The 19,089-nt window shown below is 35.9% G+C and overlaps 2 protein-coding genes across 3 annotated transcripts; one reads left to right on the top strand and one right to left on the bottom strand.

Annotated features, from left to right (window-relative positions):
- Positions 1-712: 712 nt before the first annotated feature.
- On the bottom strand, positions 713-7,411 carry LOC121735084 (V-type proton ATPase subunit D). The gene is made up of 6 exons (XM_042125767.1): positions 7,275-7,411; positions 7,069-7,186; positions 6,676-6,823; positions 6,056-6,271; positions 2,799-2,929; positions 713-1,498 (listed from the first exon to the last, which is right to left on the bottom strand). The coding sequence occupies exons 1-6, from the start codon at positions 7,313-7,315 to the stop codon at positions 1,406-1,408; spliced, it is 747 nt and encodes a 248-aa protein (XP_041981701.1). The 5' UTR covers positions 7,316-7,411; the 3' UTR covers positions 713-1,405.
- A 3,017-nt stretch (positions 7,412-10,428) lies between these two features.
- On the top strand, positions 10,429-13,933 carry LOC121735081 (zinc finger protein 626-like). 2 transcript variants are annotated; one of them, XM_042125765.1, is made up of 4 exons: positions 10,429-10,830; positions 11,027-11,457; positions 12,257-12,708; positions 13,075-13,933. In XM_042125765.1, exons 1-4 carry the CDS (start codon positions 10,711-10,713, stop codon positions 13,308-13,310), a joined length of 1,239 nt encoding a protein of 412 aa, XP_041981699.1. In that variant the 5' UTR covers positions 10,429-10,710; the 3' UTR covers positions 13,311-13,933. The 2 variants fall into 2 exon arrangements, with proteins under 2 accessions (XP_041981699.1, XP_041981698.1); XM_042125764.1 differs by having other exon boundaries at positions 11,027-11,460.
- The last annotated feature ends 5,156 nt before the right edge of the window (positions 13,934-19,089 follow it).

The following is a 19,089-nucleotide window of genomic DNA, read 5'->3' as shown; positions in this document are numbered from 1 at the left end:
CCCATTGGATTTATCACGTTGTTATCGTTTTAAGCGAATTGCGAATGCGAATACAACAACTCTGTCGATTCAATGTAGGTATAATAGGCATGATGACTATTTTTTTTTTCTTATCGGTAATTGAAAGACACTTAAAAAATAGAAACATCGTTGAAAGAATTACTCTGATAGCTTAAAAATTCACCAAGATATGACAATTCAAATATCTCATAAAAAAGACCTGCCCGAAACGCTCCATACAAAGTGCTACGAAAGTATGACGTCAGTCTTTCGTAGTTTCGGGAGACAACTTTGTTCGACAAGTATATCAAATATTGCGTTTATGAAAGTGGTTTCATAACAAAAGTTGCTTTTAATTGCATAAGTTATCGAATTGTATACCAATATTAAGAAATTTAATTGAAAAAGAATTCGACTTGAATATCCAACTTTGAAGGTGCATAACAAAAAAAAATACAAATACTATCAAGCTGAAATTTTGGGAACACTTAATTTTTTACCGTGATTTCTTTATTTTATTAACAAAATTCGCTAATCTTTGACCTTGTCATCATCCCTATTCTCGTGTAGTAAATAAAGTTCAGATTTGAATGGCTCATTAAAAATGCATCACATTGCAACGACGCGTCACATCACGTAGTTATGTGAAGTGACCCATAATTTATCAGTTATCATGATTATTGATATACTTAATACAATAAAACCAAGGATATCAATAATAATAATTATATTTCATTTCACAAACTTGTATTTACATGGATTCACTCTTAAATAATGCGATATTTAACAGTTCAAAACTTCATTAATACTCTTGCTTTGTTGTTATTTATTCTTAAATAATATGGCCAAAACCAAACTAAATAATATGGTCTGACCAAATTTGTCCTCAGGTTTTATTTAAAGTGTTGTAGTCAACAAAATGAAATCAGGAATAATTATTGTATATTATTATGTTGGTACTTGTGCGTCGCAGAACAGTACTACCAACATTTAAAAAGTTTGAGGTTATGTTTTTTTTTTAAATAAAACCCGATTCACACTAAGGACTTGTTGGAATGCTTGCATACAACTACAATAATGCAATACCCAATAAATTTTACCATTTATTGAAAACGGTAAATATACTTTCAACAACTATATGTATGTACAGATTTAACAACACTGTAATATCAATTATATAGTCAAAGTTAGATGTGGAATTCGCTTACAATAGCCCCAAATGTACCGAAAAGAAAATCAACTTAGCTTACGACGTAAGAATGAATATCAGTAACATAAATTATCTTCAATTCTTTTCATAACGTCACATCGACTTAATATTTCTTGGCTGGATTCGATGTCTAAGCGTGGACCAACTTTGACTATAACTACGAGCAAATTAAAAAATCTAAGCTGTACATGAAGTTTAGAATAGCAAATCTTCGTCTCCTTCGTCCAACAAGTTTGCCGAGTCTGCCGCCTCTGCCAGAAGACCCTCCGCCTTGAGTTTTGCTTTCAGCTGAAATTTAAAAAAAAAATTAACCCACTTGCTGATACAATAGTCATTCTTGTGCTTATTAGTAGTAGTAAAATTGATGCACTAAAAAATAATAATATAATGGAACTAGATGTTCCGCGCGGCTTCGCCCGCGTAATTTTGAAATTACGCGGAAACCGTACATTTTCCGCAAAAAAATAGCCTATATCCCTTCACGTGGTCTATTCTTCGTGTGTGCCAAAAAACATAAAAGTTGCTCTGGCAGTAGTTCTCAAGATAATACATTATCTTAAGAACTAATTTCATATAATTTTTTCCTCATTTTCCTCTGTTTCTTCGCTCCAATTTATCTTAGCTTAATAATATATAGCCTTCCCAAATAAATGGGCCATCTAACACTGATAGAATTTTTCAAATCGGACCAGTAGTTCCTGAGATTAGCACGTTCAAACAAAGAACGCTCGCGGAGCGTCTCGCGGCTCGCGTCGAAGCTCGTGAGTTCGTCGAGTTCGCGAGCTTGTGTTTACACTTTACATTCTCGTGGCGTGTTCTTCTTTTCGAATTATCAGCGACGGAGGACGTCGAAGTATTGGTGGCATCAACTCTATGTTTACTGAGTTTTTACAGCTATACTTGAACTAGTTTAGGGTTCCAAATTATAGGCTCTTGTTGCAAAAGTTCTTTGGACTTTATTATGTTTTCTCGAGACCAATCCATTTTTAGGGTTCCGTACACAAAGGGTAAAAACGGGACCCTATTACTAAGACTTCGTTGTCTGTCTGTCTCCAGGCTTTATCTCAAAAACCGCTATAGCTAGACTTCTGAAATTTTCACACATTGTGTATATCTATTGCCGCTTTAACAACAAAATACTAAAAATAAAATAAATATTTAAGGGGGCTACCATACAAAAAACACAACTTTTTGCCTACTTTCGCTCTATAGCGGTACAGAGTCGAAGCAATTCCACAAAAACGGGCAGTCAAAAACACAACCGGCACGGACTAGCGTTTGTAACCGAATGAAGTGTAAACAAAAAGCTCGCGTCCTTGGCGTCCACCGCGAGCTCCTTTGACTCGTGCCCAAAAACCGCTCCCGACGCGAGCCCTGCGAGACGAACCTCGAGCTCGAGTTTACACTCTCTTTAAATCGTGTATGAGACAGGCTGAGGCGAGTGTGTACAAGGCGCTCTCGTCCTCGTCTCTTTCGAGCTCTCGCGAGGAATAACCAGAGCAAGCATGTACGGCCGAGGGTCTCGGAGAGAGGCTCTCGTCGAGTGTGTACAGCCGCCATTAGTGTGATAGTTGAACAATGCACATACCGCCTCAGCCTTATCCTTGATAATCTTCTTCTTGTCCTGGATCTTCTTGAGCCGGTAGAACTCCTCTCTCTCCAGCTCATCAAGCTCCGAGATAATGTAGGCCAGCGTCCGCTCCAGGCGGGGGATGATCACTGAAACACCATGATCACTGATCACCAAATTGCATAAGGCTTCTTCTACTTTTAAGTTATTGCATAGCTCTCTCTCATCTCGGGCTTTGAGTGCGCCGACCAAATTCCGTAGCGAAAATAAACCTAACACATTGTTTAATGATTTCGAGTATCACTCATGATATTATAAGGTTGAAACCTCAGGTTGAAACATTTACGGATTTTAATAAGGGAACAAATATGTATAATGACCACCAAAAAATGCACTGATACCCTAAACTTGTTTACCAAAAAAAGATAATTAACACCAAAAAAATAAAGTCTAAAATTGCAATACTACCAGCTATTTTAGTCATGACAACACTTCAAATTGTAATCGAACACCAAATATAGTAAATGATCACCAAATAAAGTAAATGATCACCTAATATAGTAAATGACCACCAAATATAGTAAATGATCACCAAATATAGTAAATGATCACTAAATATAGTAAATGATCACCAAATATAGTAAATGATCACTAAATCCTTGTGAGCAAATCAATGCGATATTTCTGTCCAAATAAATCACTACGATTGATAAAACATGTAAGCATAATATTATTAACAAAATAGTCGGCTAAGTGTGAGTCGGACATGGAGGGTTATATTAAGGACCGTACCGTTATAGAACAAAATTAGACCTAAAATTGTATTTTTGTATGGGAGCCCCTTTTAAATTATTTTTTATTATTATTACCTAATTATTGAAGTTAACATAATATAATAAAGGCCTTTGCGAAAATATCACGTGCCTACCATCATTATTGCCATTATTGATATCGAGCAAAAAAGGCCAATAAAATAACGTTTATTGTATGGGAGCCCCTCTTAAATCATTATTTTATTTTGTTTTAGTACTGGTTGTTATAGCGGCAACAGATATACACATTACACAATCTGTGAAATTTTTAGAAGTCTAGCTGGAGCGGTTCTTGAGATACAGCCTAGGCCCTAGAGAAAGACAGACGGACGGACAGACGGACAGACATCGAAGTCTCAGTAATAGAGTCCCGTGTTTAGGGTTCCGTACCCAAAGGGTACAAACGGGACTCTTTTACTAAGACTTCGATGTCTGTCTATCCGTCTGTCCGTCTATCTGTCTTCTTCTCTTTAATAGGATATTTGCTAAATAAAAATATATTTGGTTAAAATTTTACATTAAAATGCTAACATATAATGTTGCTGATCGTTTACTACTTTTGGTTTAAATAACAATGATTTATTTGGAGTCATTTTGCATAAACAGGATAGCGAGATAATAAATCTTTGGTGATCATTTTACATTAAAATGCTAGTGTAATGTTGGTGATCACTTACTAATTTTGGTGACCATTTTTCTTTAAAATGCTAGTATAATGTTGGTGATCATTTACTTATTTTGGTGATCATTTACTATTTTTGGCGTTAAGATGTTAAATCTTTGGTTATCATTTTACATTAAAATGGTGGTCTGTATTTTGGTGATCGTTTACTATTTTAAATTTTTGTCTGTGAAATGTTACTATTTCTGGTGATCAGTTAATTATAAGCCTTTTAATAACACATTGTTGTTTCAATTCGGCAGACTTCGGCGCGGTGTTAGTGTGCGTGCTATTAGACTGTGTAGATTATTAGCTTTGCCACACCTATTTTTTTAATAAAGCAGCGTCTTTTTAGACATGATGTTTTTTTTTGGCAAAGCATTGTATAGATTACGGCCTAGGGCGACGCGACGCGCGTGAAACCCTAACATAAGCTTAGGAAGATTTAAACAGTGTTGCCAATATTGGACAGAGGTAATCTGCAGTTCTCAACAGATATCTTTTGCCTGTTTCATACTAACATACAAAATAGTCCCAAGTATAATGAATAAGGCATTCTAACAACAATCTATCTCTTTTCAATTACAAAACCCCAAATAAAAGATCAACACTACATACAAAATGATACATAATATTCAATGTTTTATCCTTGTTAAGCATTTTTCTAATTTCTCCAAGACATAAGTACAAAACATTGTTTTATCATCATCACTACATATTATAAAACAAAGTCGCATTTTTTCCCTCATGTCCCTTTGTTCCCTTTAATCTTTAAAACTACGCAACGGATTTTGATGCGGTTTTCTTAAATAGATAGAGTGATTCAAGAGGAAGGTTTATAAGTATAATAACATTCATGAAATAGTGAAGAAACACTGTTAATTTTGGGGTTTCTAATGTGATGTCGCAAATAATTATATTTTTTCCGCTTACATTGCAAACGCAGGCTGGACCCTACGACATTTATCAAAATAATGTACCAAGTATATTACACATTGAAAAGGTCTACAGAAAACTCCGCGATGGTAATGTCCCACAATAAAATTTTTTTGTCATTTACTTTTTATGACAAATAATGGCTAATTTTCGAAGCAATTTTAATAAATACAGCATTAATCCTTATCCAATTAAATATCTAAAATACATTGTTGATTTAATGTAGATCTATATGGCCTTTTACAGCATATGATTTAAATATTTTGGAAGATATTACAAATTAAAAAATTGCGAGACATAGCTTTTGCGGTGGTACCAACCAATCTGTGCCACGGGTATAGTATAAACCACAAACCAGTAATCTATAATATAAAAATGAGTTGCTGAATGTGTTGCTAAGCGCAAAAATCGAGAACGGTTGGAACGATTTCGCTAATTCTTTTTTAAAAATATTCCTTGAAGTACGAGGAGGGTTCTTACAGAGAGAAAAATTCTAAAAAAAAAAAAATTAAATTTCCTGAAAAAGTCTAAAAACAACACTTTTCTATACTCCCATACAAAAGATTTGTGATAATACTTAAAAGTCAAATATATAAAAATGGAAAACGGCTGAACGGGTTGGGCTAATTTTAGTCTTAAAATATTCGTAGAAGGCCAGGGAAGGTTTTAAAGTGACACGAAGTTCACTGGGACAGCTAGTAATGAATATAAATTAAAACTGGGGAATCGATTTTAATCATTTTTTCAGTGGCTATATATTATTTTATACCCATGCAAAGCCTGGGCGGGTCGCTAGTGTTAAAATAAAGTAATAAATAGCTCCTGTTACTGTTATACAATAAAATAACTTGAAACTTATAACTGACCATGCTCAATAGCGTTGACACGTCTGTTGGTGATCTTGATGACTTCATCCAGGGTCACGAATGACGTCTGCAGCGAAGCAAGCTCTACGAGCAGCTTTACAGCGCTCTGGAAGTTCTTCTTCAGCTTGGACAGCTGTTGACCACCACGAGCCAGACCCGCTAGCTCGTATGTGTCTGAACCGTCCTGGTATGACTCGAAGATTGGGAGTGTTACACCTGAAAATTAGTAACAGAATATCTTTAAACATTTTAATCATATCTAAACAAGTAATTACATTTAAACAATATTAGCTGTGAATTTACTAAAATGTAGTTAGGTATTAAAATTTTATATCTGTAGGATAGCATGACATAGAAAATCAGGAAAAGTATACATTTCATGTTTTTTAACATACAAAACTTTCTATATCTAGATTATACATCAAATTAAATAGTAACAAACAAAATTTTATCATGAATGTCATGGCATAATTTGGTTTTTTTCCAATTTTCTAACAATATTTTAATTAATATTTAAATTTTTTTATTCAAAGTAAAGTCAGAAACATATCTAGAATAAAGTTAATGACAGTAAATACAGTCATAATATAAACTGAAGAGTTATTTAAAGTTATTCTTACCAGCAACATTGTCTTTCTTGGAACGGATTTTAATCTGAGCCTTTGTTACGTTCTGCAGCACAACTTGATTGAAATCACCAGTAGTGAATTTAGCTTCAGCCAAGGAAAAAGCAGCTTCTTTCATCACTTCACCCATAAGAGTTTTGGTCTGAAATCACAATGTGTTGATAAGATATTGATGAACATTGTCTATGACCAAAGGTTTTGTTTCCATAAACTTTGAACAACAATTATAATCAAAATTATTTGTAGAAATAACTTAATATGTAAGTAAAGCTGTAATTGGCTTTATGTAAAATAAAATATAATACTTAACCATTTGTGAAGTTACTGAACACTGCTTTTTAATTTTTTACATCAGCTGATTGGTGCCATTTTCTTAGACAAACTTACCTCAATAATTTTGCTCAGGATCATACGGAACCTAACTTGTAAAGCATCAGCTTTTTTCTTTAAAAGTCCATGGCCTTTTTGTGCTCCAGCCAATCGACTCTTCATCAACATTTGAGCACTGAAATTGAATTAGTTTCATACTGAGTCAATATATTGAACCGACAAGATATGTGACAGGCAAAGACATATATTCACTGAAAACTTACCCCCGAGACGGGAAAATAGCTAGTTTTTCCTTTCCAGACATGTTTACTTATTGATTTTACACGCACAATCCTTTTTCAGGATTTTTACTCCCTATTCGATCACCTGATGACAGAAGACAAGTGGATAATAGAACTTGTCTATGGTTGGTCTTGTGATCTACCAACTCCGACAGCAAGTTTTTGTCAAAAAATTCTCAAATTTTATTTCGCATAAAGTGGCCCTTTCAATATCCGCCGTGCCGCACGCTGGCTTAAGTGGCCCATTCATTATCCTGCATTGCAGTCCATCGCGTGCAGTCCGCCGGCTTATGCCTTATTAGGCCTGCAGGACAATCGCGTTATTTTTAAACGTTTCAATTCAGGTTCACATTTGCTTTGGTTGTGGTTCAGTTACGGTTTGGTTCCGCTGCGTCTGAACAAATTTCAGTATCGTGCTAACGTTCCAACCGTAACTCAACCTTAGATGGAACTCGAACGAAGCACAACGTTTGACCTTTAGACAGACATTGCAGCGGACCAATCAGCGCCCTTCTGATTTAATTTTGATTGGCTTAAATATGAACAAATTTTTTCCGATGCGTTAATTGGTCAATTGACAAATAATTGTTTATTTACATATGGATTATGGAGGGTAGATGGACTCTATAATTGTTTTGGTACCTAGTTATGAAATATGAATGTTATTTGGAGTTTTTAATTTACGTAGGTGAATTCATAATATTGTTTTACTATATTTAACAAACGCCATACTTAAGTGTTAATAGTGACTTACGTATGTGACTTGTGACAAAAGTTTTTTGTTGCGCGGAAAACATTTACGTAAAGAAGTAATGTCAAAATTCAATTTACTTTTGAACGAACTTAAATAGTCCGTAGTGTTATTTTACAGCTTTGAAGTAAAATAGCGTTATATTTTTCCATTAATTTTTGTCAATTTAACACACCCAAATAAGAAACGTTTCATAAACGTGCGAGTAGAAGTAGCACTGTATCAACTTTTTGTTTTGACAGCGTTTGCGCTTGGGCTGAAGTTCAGTAACGTCTCAACTAGCTGTCAAAACGTAAGCGCGATACCGAATCGTACCATAAGTCTATCAATGTCCGAGTTTCATTTGCGCTTCAGTTGAAAAAATGTATCGCGATTGCCCTGCTGCATCATGCATGGCGGCCGGCCTGCGAGTTGCGACTTGCGACACCATTCACTATCCTACATAAGCCGGCTGACTGCACGGCGGACTGCCGTGAATGGGCCCTTTTATGGTGTCGCAGGCCTGCATGGCGGCCGGCCTATGACAATTGACAGTCGACAGCCGAGTGCCGATACCATTCACAATCCTGAATGGTATCGGCACTCGGCTGTCGACTGTCAATTGTCATAGGCCGGCCGCCATGCAGGCCTGCGACACCATTCACTATCCTGCATAAGCCGGCGGACGGCAAGGCGCAAATTAAAAATTTAAATGTTTCCTTTATTCATAATATAGGTAATGTATCATAGATTAAGGATATAAGTAGATGGATTCTTAGCTCGCCAGCGCGTGGCCATTTTATGCTTGTGTGCAATTGTCATAGTGTGCGTGTAGGGATGGGCGTATATCGATAAAAATAAAAAATTAGACTACAGCCATCGACCAATAGTTGATCATAATTTTATGTTATAGATTTTTATCACGTTATAGATTTTTAGGACATCAAAAAAAGAAGGCTATCAATTCGACCCGCATGTTCAAAAGTATATGAAAAATGAAAATACTTTTATATATATAAAATATTTAATTATATAATTACACAAATTGTTAAAAATATACATAATATGTATACTCCATAAGCCACGAAGGCTTGTCCGGAGTGTAATATCAATAAAATCAACAGTTTTTATAAGAAAACAACAGAAGAACAAAAATACTTTATTATACTTAATTACTATTAAACAGCAATTTTGTAGAATAACAATTAATATGTATTATCGAAGAAATAAAGACGTTAAAGCATTGGATACTCGTGACGGGACACATAAAAATATAATATATCCACTGTCCCAACACCAATGTCCGATCTTTCAGTCAATACAATATGCCATACATCATAACATGTAAGGATCGGACACCGGTGTTAGGACACATTGTATAATGTTACACAGTACACAACTACACACATAATAAAAATTAGAAATTAAATGAAAATGAAAAATATTCAAACATAAGGTTTAATTGAATATGTTCTTAGTCGCAGCTTTTGAAGTAAATATAATATTAACTTCCATGTAGGTTCCCAATTGTCATCATCATCACATTGACCTCTTCTCTAGGAGCATATCTTTAAGCTAAAAATAATTTGTTTATTAGTATCAATATTCAAGAAGTATTTATTCCATTTTTTGCACATTATAAAATTTGGACATGTCAAGATTTAAATGAAAAAATATGAAATTAGCAATTTTTTAATTTGCTTTATAATTATTGGACTCTGTTTAATGACTGCATTTGTGTATCATGCTACAAAAAATTACGTATTGCGATATGAATGCAGTCATGTTCTTTAGATCATTTAAAATGGCATCCATAACTTAAAAAATATGGGTTGATCCACAATTAATGACTGCGAGTACATACGAGTATTGAATACTTAAATCCATATTATAAAAATATAAACTTTAGCTAACCTTAGTATGCCTCGAGAATTATACTGAAAACAGTTGACAAAAGTCTCCTTAACGGGGGGGGGGGTCTCCTGAGGGAAGTAGTGATAAGGGGGATTTTCTTCACTTAAACCATCCCTTGTCTCTATGTACTATAATACATAGAGACAAATAGGCAAAAATGATATATTTTTTTATATAATATAAAAAAAACATTTTTGATATCAATATAATATATAATATAACAGGACGCTCATTTATAACATGTTAGTTTATCGATGTCCTCGACAAATATCAACCGAGTGTCCCATCACTATAGACCGCCATGTTTAGTTCTTGGCAATATGGCGCCGGCCACACTTTTTTGTAGTTAAGTCGCCTCCATCTGTTTTCTTATTCATTGGTCGAAAAGCTGTCAAAAATTTTTGTCAAGACTCAAGTCAAAAATTATAGAAATAGAAATTATAAAAATGTCAATTGTCACATCTGTAAAACTAAAACAGGAAAAATTTTACAATTTTTCTCTAATTTTATCTACTTGATTCACATGTGGATCCTATTTACTTTATTTACAAATGTGTGTCAACTTCTGAAAGTAGCAAGGTTATGTTAAATTAGACAACTTAATAATTATTGTTGCTTGTTGCTTACTTGTGATATTAGATCTAAAACATACAAATAAATTAGTTATGTTCGTATATCTAGGACATATCTTATAATTACTGTGCACGAATATCAAACATTATTACAACTTTTTCATACAGTTAAATACGTAATAAGATTACTTTATTATTTACAATGGAAGAAAAGCCATCTACTTTATGTCGAATATGCTTACAAGATGGAGCAAAATATCCCATTTTTGAAAAAGGTGAAGGTAGCATCCTCAAGAAACTTTCTATGTGCTTAAATGAAAAGGCAAGTATACAATTTTCAAAACAAATTAAAGGCAACATTTTCAAATCTTTTCATGATTTCTGTAAAACTCACTTATTTATTGATAAATGTTTCCTTAACTGTTATCTATTTAATGTTGATCGCGAGGAATTAGAGCAACCAACTTCTTTAGCTATACTATTGTATGTACCAGTAGTTTGACTAAACTTTTTTTCAGTTTGAAGATGTTGAAGGATATCCAAGGAATATTTGTGATGACTGCAACAACATTTTGGATACAATATGCAATTTTATCAACAAATACAAAAGCACAAACACAATATTACAAACTGGCTTGCACTTGCAAAGTGGTTTGAATATAAAAAAGATAAAACAAGAAACTGAATACTTTAGCGGAGATGAACAGACGGAGGAGTTAGAAATTAACTTTGAGAATGTGAAATATGAGGCTGACAATGACTATGGCTCAGATTTTAGTGACAATGATATTGAAAGGGAAACATTGCAATTAATAAACATGAGAAAGAAGCCTAGCGCATCTAAATCAACAAAAGGCAACATAGGGGCAAAAAGGAAAGGAAATATGGCAACAAATAAAGTAGCTAGCTCTATGTTAGAAGGTGAATTTGTATGGAATGGCAGATATTGGTGGTGAGTGTTAGACATAATTATTTATCTTTTTTTCAAGTTCAATAATTGTCAATCATCATCAATGAATCTTTTATTGTTACAGAGGAACACACTTTGCTTTATTTTGGGGATACCATGATAAGCATAAACCATCTCATTCATTGTGGTTGTGTAAAAGTCCAAAAAGCTTTGTCCATTTTAATACTTGTTTTGTGTTTGGTGGGTATGAGAATAGGTTAATATCAGTACTAGGTACACTGAGGTTTGTAGAACTACTTTCATTTATATTCTGTTAAAAACATATGCATGTTTAAATATTAAAAGTTCATAGAAAAAGCTTACAATTTTTGCCTGTTTGCCTAAATCACTAAATATTCTACCATTTCTACCAAGAAAAAGTAGAATACAAGAAATAGTAGAATATTTTTGTTGGTATGTGTATGAAGAATTCTTCTGGCTGTTTCTTTAATTCTCTGGATAAGAATTAAGAATTCCTGTCATATTTAAAATTATGTTAAAACATAATTTCTTTTTATTTTCTAATGCATGCTGCATGAAAAATAAAAAGCAATTTTTTTTTACATAACCTGTTCTCATGCTTACCAAAAAAAACAATCTTGGTTTAGGGCTACCTACCATTTTATCATCATGTTTTCAGAGTTCATGATTACATTCACTGTGAGAAAAATAATAGTCAAACCACCATAAAAATATCAAGAAAAAAAACATTTAAACCAGTACTACATTAATCAGAAGCTTAATAATTTCCATATTTTTTTTTGTATATTTACACTTTTTCACTATAAGAAAATTTCAGCTTTAAACAATACAAGGATAACCCTGACATACCTGTGTATAAAAAAACGAAAGGACGACAACCTGCTCTGAAGGTCAAAGTTGAGAAGGTCAAAGAACCACTTCCTCCTAAATTGTGCGACCTCTGTGGAGAAGTGTTCAAAACCCAAGAGAAACTGTCAACCCACAAAAGAAAGAAACACATCCAAAGAGAAATAAAATGTCCCCACTGCCCAAAAATTCTGGCCTCCAACTTCTATCTAGTACGGCATGTAAAGAGGAAACATGATGGATCAAAAGATTTTGTGTGTTCTGCATGCGGCAAAGCATTCGCTTTTAGAGGGGAATTAACGACGCACATCCGAAAGGTCCACGATAAGACAATCAAGAAAAAGAAATACACATGTAAAATATGCAATAAAGATTACAATTGCCAAAAATCTGTGACTATACATGAGAGATCAGTTCACACAGGTATGTCATATCACAGTATGCTGCACATTGTTGTTGTTTGATGTTTTTTTCTATATTTTTATAGGCAAGCTAAAGACGAGACAGCACTAAGCGACACTATGCTGCAGTGTAGCGACGCGACACTTCACATTCACTTCTGCGTTTTGTGGCACAACCACAGAGTACTTTATTATATATAGGAAGGCACGACTCACGTAGCTTCGCCGCTCATACGATTTTATACTCTTTGGCTGTAACGCAGCACATTACCTGCTAGCTGCTGCAGCGTAGTTACGCCTAGTGGGGTCTCACCTTAATTGTAAAATGAGCCGAAAGTAGCACTGAGAAAAATAATACATAGTAAATTTTCGATTTAACCTATTTCAGGTGACCGACCGGCCGTGTGTAATGTTTGCGGGACCAGTTTCTACCACGAGGACTATTTGAAGGAGCATATGAGACTCCATACAGGGGAAACGCCATTCAAATGTCCAGTGTGCGGCAGAGGGTACGCCCAGCGAGGCAATATGAAGAGCCACTTGAGAATACATCGAATATCAGAGCTAGATAGTGTTACGTTAAGTAAAATTAAACCAAATTATTTAAAACTTCTCAAACCTTAGGCTAGGTTTGGTATTTTTAAGTGTTAGGTTAATTAAAGTTACATCTTCTTGTTATATAAAGGCCTACTTGCAAATTTCGATGTTTCCCGAAGCCGAAACATCGACATGCCTACGCTGTGTTTAAGAAGTTTGTCACGTGACTATGATAGACATAAGGTGCGCGTCCACCGCATCGGAATCGGAGCGGACGGATTTGTTGTTTTGTATTTATTTTATATGGTACTTCGTGCATTTCTACGCTTGACAAATTATAAATGACGACGCATTGTCCGCACCGTACGCTCCGATTCCGACCGGGTAGACTCGCAGCTTAAAGGAAGCCCGATACATGTTACTTCAGGGTAAGGTCATATCTAAACTTCGGATGGCTTTCGGACCGATCGGAAGATTGACGTTGCCGTTTCGAAGTAGGCTTTCTGGTTTGTGATAGCGGATGAGGCTCGAATCACAGGTTGCCTCCAACGCGCGTGGATTCCTGTGATTCTCATCCGCTATCACGCGCGTGGACGCAGTTTTTGAATATCGAAATGTTCACTCCCAAACTAGTGAGGCGATGCAAACATTGCGTAAGGATCAATTTATACTAGCGAAGCGAATTTCCAAAAACTGAACACAGAAAATTCAACATTAACTCCAGAGCGTAACGCATACATTACTTCTGCGAGGCCAGTCAACGTTGGTCGGGCGCATTCAAGCGCATTCGCGCGAATGCGCGCGCCTTTTTAAATTTTCAGAAGTAATAAAGTGCGTTAACGCTTTGGAGTTAAGGTTGAATTTGTTATGTTCAGTTTTAATAATTCACTTCAATGCGCTTCGACTCTGCTAGTATAAATTGACCCTAAATGTTTGCATCACCTTAGGCTCGGACTACATCATCCGAAATCTCTCCGACATGAATAAAAAGCTATGATGAAAGTAGAGTTGTACTCGCGAAAGAAAATTATCACCAAATAATATTTAAGATTCGTCATACCTGTTTATTTTTTGATTTGTTTTTAATGTTTTTTCGTCGATTTTGGTGTGGTACGATGCCCAATGTGATTATTATAGTATACATAGATGAGTTTAAATTGCTACCTGATTGCTACCATGTTACCGGAGTATACAGAAGTCAGAACTAAGGTGTACCTCGACTTCAAACCAGCGAATCTACGCGAAGCTCGAGTGGCACTTTCGGCATGCTTCACCATGCTGAGTAAGGCTTCTTACAGACGAACGGTACGTGTCGGCGCCCGGCGGCAGTCGACGGCACGTGTCGGCGGCAGTCGATGGCAGCCGTTGACAGACGCATGCAGGGGGCCTACCACGACCTTCCCTAAAACTATCACGTTTCCATAACACTTTGTTGTAAGATTACAATAACATTACCGTACTCACTTTTTAAATATAATTTTACTAAAAAACAGTAAAAAATGCAAAACATTGTTAAATCCGCTGTGAAATATCAACCTTTTTAAGATCGCTAGCTTGACTTTAAAGTAATATTGCTTATATGTCAAACGGTGTCGCTTAGTAGAGGTGGTGGTAGGCCCCCAGTTGTGACGCACCGCCTAAAGGTAAGCGTCGACGGGTCGGTATCGTACGCAACGGACGTCTCGCATCAAACGGATAATTTTTTCACAGGACGTCCTCTAAATTGGCAGCGTACGGATTACCGACTAGCCTAGTAAATGAATAGCCTAATGGGGGTGTGGATGGAAAAGTCGAAAGCAAAATTTTGATTTAGGAACTTTGTTTGGACTATTTTGAAGATAAACATACTGGCTAGTCGGTAATCCGTCCGCTGCCGATACGGTGGACGTACTGTAAAAAAAAATCCGTTTGATGCGAAACGTCCGTTGCGTACAATACCGAACTGTAGTCGCTTACCTTTACGCGGTACGTCATAACTGCAAGCGTGATAAACTGTCGACGGCTGCCGTCGACTGCCGCCGACACGTGCCGTCGTCTGCCGTCGACACATGCCGTTCGTATGTTGGCGCTCTAACGAATTAGTACGGCGCGCATCGGCCAATATTAGGTATGAGTTATGACCACAGAAATAAATCAAGATAGAACGGCGACGCGCGTGCGTTGCTCGTGTAAATTTTTGCTTTGCTTTTAGTTAGAACAAATAACTTACCCGTGGAAAGAAATACCTCCTTTTGACCGATTCACTTTCGTACTTCTGTTTTTACAATTAGACACTGCACAATGAGGCATTTTTGCACAACTGCTCCGGTGTAATCAAGTCGAGACGTGCGCGCTGACTCAATGAACGTTTAACAAATCTTGCTCACTTGTGCAAAATTGAAACACGCGTACTCCACTCGCTTAGCCGTTCTATCTTGATTTATTTATGTAGTTATGATATACTACGTCAAACGCTTACCTAAGCGAGATCTCTTCTGAGTCGGCCTACTCGTTACTTCTGTTTACTCTGATGTTATTATGTAGTATAAATTAGTAGTATGTACACTGTTGTAACTTCAACTGTTTTGATTAAGTGAAGTACTTTAGAATTCGATTTTTAGCTGCTTTTTCCGTCGCCTCGGAGAGATTTTGATGAAAAATATCCTGCATGTACTCTGTAGGATTTTGATGCAATTATCCTACCTGTACTTTCTTTGAATATAATTATTTTGGACGGTTGTGTATGCTAAGTGATTTCAGAATTTATAGCAGTTGGTTGTTAGTGGTCACATCTTTATATTTTTAAATTTATTTAAGTATTTATTAGATATATAAAAATAATACTTACTTTTAGTTGAAATTGTAAAAGTTTAAAAGAGTTATTTTTCAAGTTTCGATTGTTACTGTGTCTTTCGTTAATTTATTCAAACACAAGGTTGATTTTTGTTACCGGATTTTTATGAAAGTTTAATATTTTTTATATCGGATCGTAAGAAATAAAGAAAATTAACTTCATCTTACTTTGGTTTTCCATTATTTCATAGCCTTTACTAACTGACTAGTGACTACTACCTTTAATTTCCGCCTATGGTTTGTTGCTTGCTCTCCAAAAATATAGAAAATCTAGACGTTCCACGCGACTTCATCTGTACAGAGTAGGTACCTACTAAATACCCAGCGGGCGTACAGGCTTCAATATTTAAAATGCAAGTGATCTTCAGTATTCGCTGTTCGCTCGCAGGCCGCAGCCAAAGAATTACTTCCGAGTGATGGTGATGAATTACGGCCTGTCATCATCTCCACGTCCGCGTCACGACGTCGTGGATATGCCATAAGGCGCGTTCTGTTGTCGTCGTAATGACGGTAACAGAGAAAATAGTAATATGTACATAATATTTTAAAAATAGAAATACGACTTAAAAATTGTACAGCTATGTAAGGCGGGCGCCAGACATGTGATCAAATACGCAAATTCGCCAAGTGTGGCACTGACATTTGCCTATTTGTGCAAAGTTAATTGCTGGCATTTTCCTATTTGTGCAAAGTTTGCTCAAACTTTAAAGCCCATGTCTGGCGCCGGCTTAATAGTAATAAGAATTGAAACTTTCAGTATTCCCTAAGTTAAGCAATACAACAACAAAAAAAGAATTACTAAAATCGGACTTCAAGTACATTTTTCAAATTTGGCATAAGTAGGGTAAATGACTAGTAGATTGGACAGTACTAGTCATTGGAAAAAGCACAAAAACACCATATTTATTAATGTTGATTTAATGTTGTTCAAAGAAATAATGACTCATGCTTACAATACTATAAAGTTCAAATTCCGACCGCGCAGTACTAAGTGCCTACAATTATATTCACCTCAGAATACTTCTAAAATCTGTGATATTCACCTACATGTCCGCTCTCTGTCTATCGCATAACTCGTAAGTACCTTTTCTGACGAAATCAAGGTTTTCGCCTTTTAGAAAACAAAATAATATTTTTTTTTATTACTATTGGTACGAATAGCAAACCTTTTTATAGTAATACTAGCTGTCCCGGCAAACGTTGTTTTGCCATATAAGTAAATCATTTTTGGTATAAAAAATAGATGTTGGCCGATTCTCAGACCTACTCAATATGCTCACAAAATTTCATGAGAATCGGTCAAGCCGTTTCGGAGGAGTATGGCAACGAAAACTGTGACACGAGAATTTTATATATTATACGATGGAGATAAGTTCAAACATGGAATTAATATGTACTACGTAGTACATATTCATTCCATAAGTTCAAAACACACCCAATTTGTCATTTGTGTTTTTGTACTGGGCAGTGTTGCCAACTATGAGGATTTCCCACTAAATTTAGTGGGAAAAAATACTTTTAGGGGGTAAAATATTTTGGGGATATTTTTGGGGGTAAAATTTTTGAAGAATGGAACTTTTTTTTAATAACAACCTTAAATGGCTTTCGTATCTTTGTCGCGAGCGACCGCGACGGACGAAAATTCAAACGAAATGCCATTTTATGATATAGGCTATAGGTTTCATTTTACTCCGCCACTAGCTTATACGCCGCCCGCCCCGCCGGCGGCAGTATGGGTCGCTACGTAAATGTCAGTAGAAAATTATACCTATATTCTATGTAGTAAAGTAGCGTTTTATTTGAATTTTTACCGGTCGCGGTCGCTTGCGGCAAAGATCCGAAAGCCACCTTTAAAATGGAACTGCCGCACAAAGCACAATATGTCTCTATAGTATTTTGAGTCGTACCAGCTGACAGTAGGCTGACAGATAGATATTATATTAATTATTGTCGTTGTAAGTAATGAAAAAAAATATTGAAGTATTTAAAAACTGCTGGCCTGTTTGTTTGTTTGGCCTGTTGAAGGTGTATTTCAGCGTTTTGAGCGCTTAGTAGAACACACCCCAAGTAATTTTAAATATTTTGATTTTTTGGGGAGTTTTGGTTGAAATTTAGTGGGTTTTGAAGTTGCTTTAGGGGAAAAACGTTTTGAATAGTTGGCAACACCGGTACTGGGCAGTGGGCACCATATACAGGTTGCCAGATTGGGGGTTTTTTTCGCAATTCTGGGGAAAATTTTGACTCTAGGCGAAAATTTGGGGAAACAGTATCTTTGGGGAAATGTTTGGGGAAAATAAATACACTATGGGGATTTTTTGGGGTTAGCACTTCTAAAAAATATAACAAACAAATGAAACCAACGTCCTTTTCATTCGATTAACTTCCTGGTAAATTAGTTGTTTGTTTGTTTTGGTTTGTTTGGTCGAGTGCGTAAAAGGCCTGACAGACGTACGAACTTAAATTACGCGGATTTTAAGTTCGCGAACTTACTCGGCTCGCGTCGGTGACACACGAGAATCGCTCACACTGGATTACCATGCCCCCAGGCTCGCGGCTCGCGGCTCTTTGCTGACACACAGGCGATTAAGGCTGGTATAAATATTAAATAGTCAGTACTCAAGATGCATCTCGGTCTAAATTTTGACAGCCAACCAATCACAGAGCCTGAACCGTGTCTTGAGACCGGGTCGCATCTTAAATACTGACCATTTATACCAGCCTAACTCCTAAGCTCGTCGAGCCATAGTCCGCGTACTTACACGCACGTCTGTCATCCTCTTAAAAAAGTTGTCTCTTTGGTCGAGCGAGCGACCATGTGTTGTGTATCTGTTTAACTGTCGAGTGATTGAAACTACTAAATCGAATAAAAGTAGTTTCAATTTTATATTCGGTTTTTTTTCTGTAACAAAGCGATTGGGGATTTTTTTTTGAAAACGTATCATTTTGGGGAAATATAAAAATCATTTTGGGGGAAATCGTAAAATTGCATCTGGCAACCCTGACCATATATTATATTATTATAATTTGTGTGGGC

The sequence above is a fragment of the Aricia agestis genome, chromosome 16 (genome assembly GCF_905147365.1).
Source record: "Aricia agestis chromosome 16, ilAriAges1.1, whole genome shotgun sequence".
Classification (NCBI taxonomy): domain Eukaryota; kingdom Metazoa; phylum Arthropoda; class Insecta; order Lepidoptera; family Lycaenidae; genus Aricia; species Aricia agestis.
This window is presented reverse-complemented; position numbering and strand designations above follow the sequence as displayed.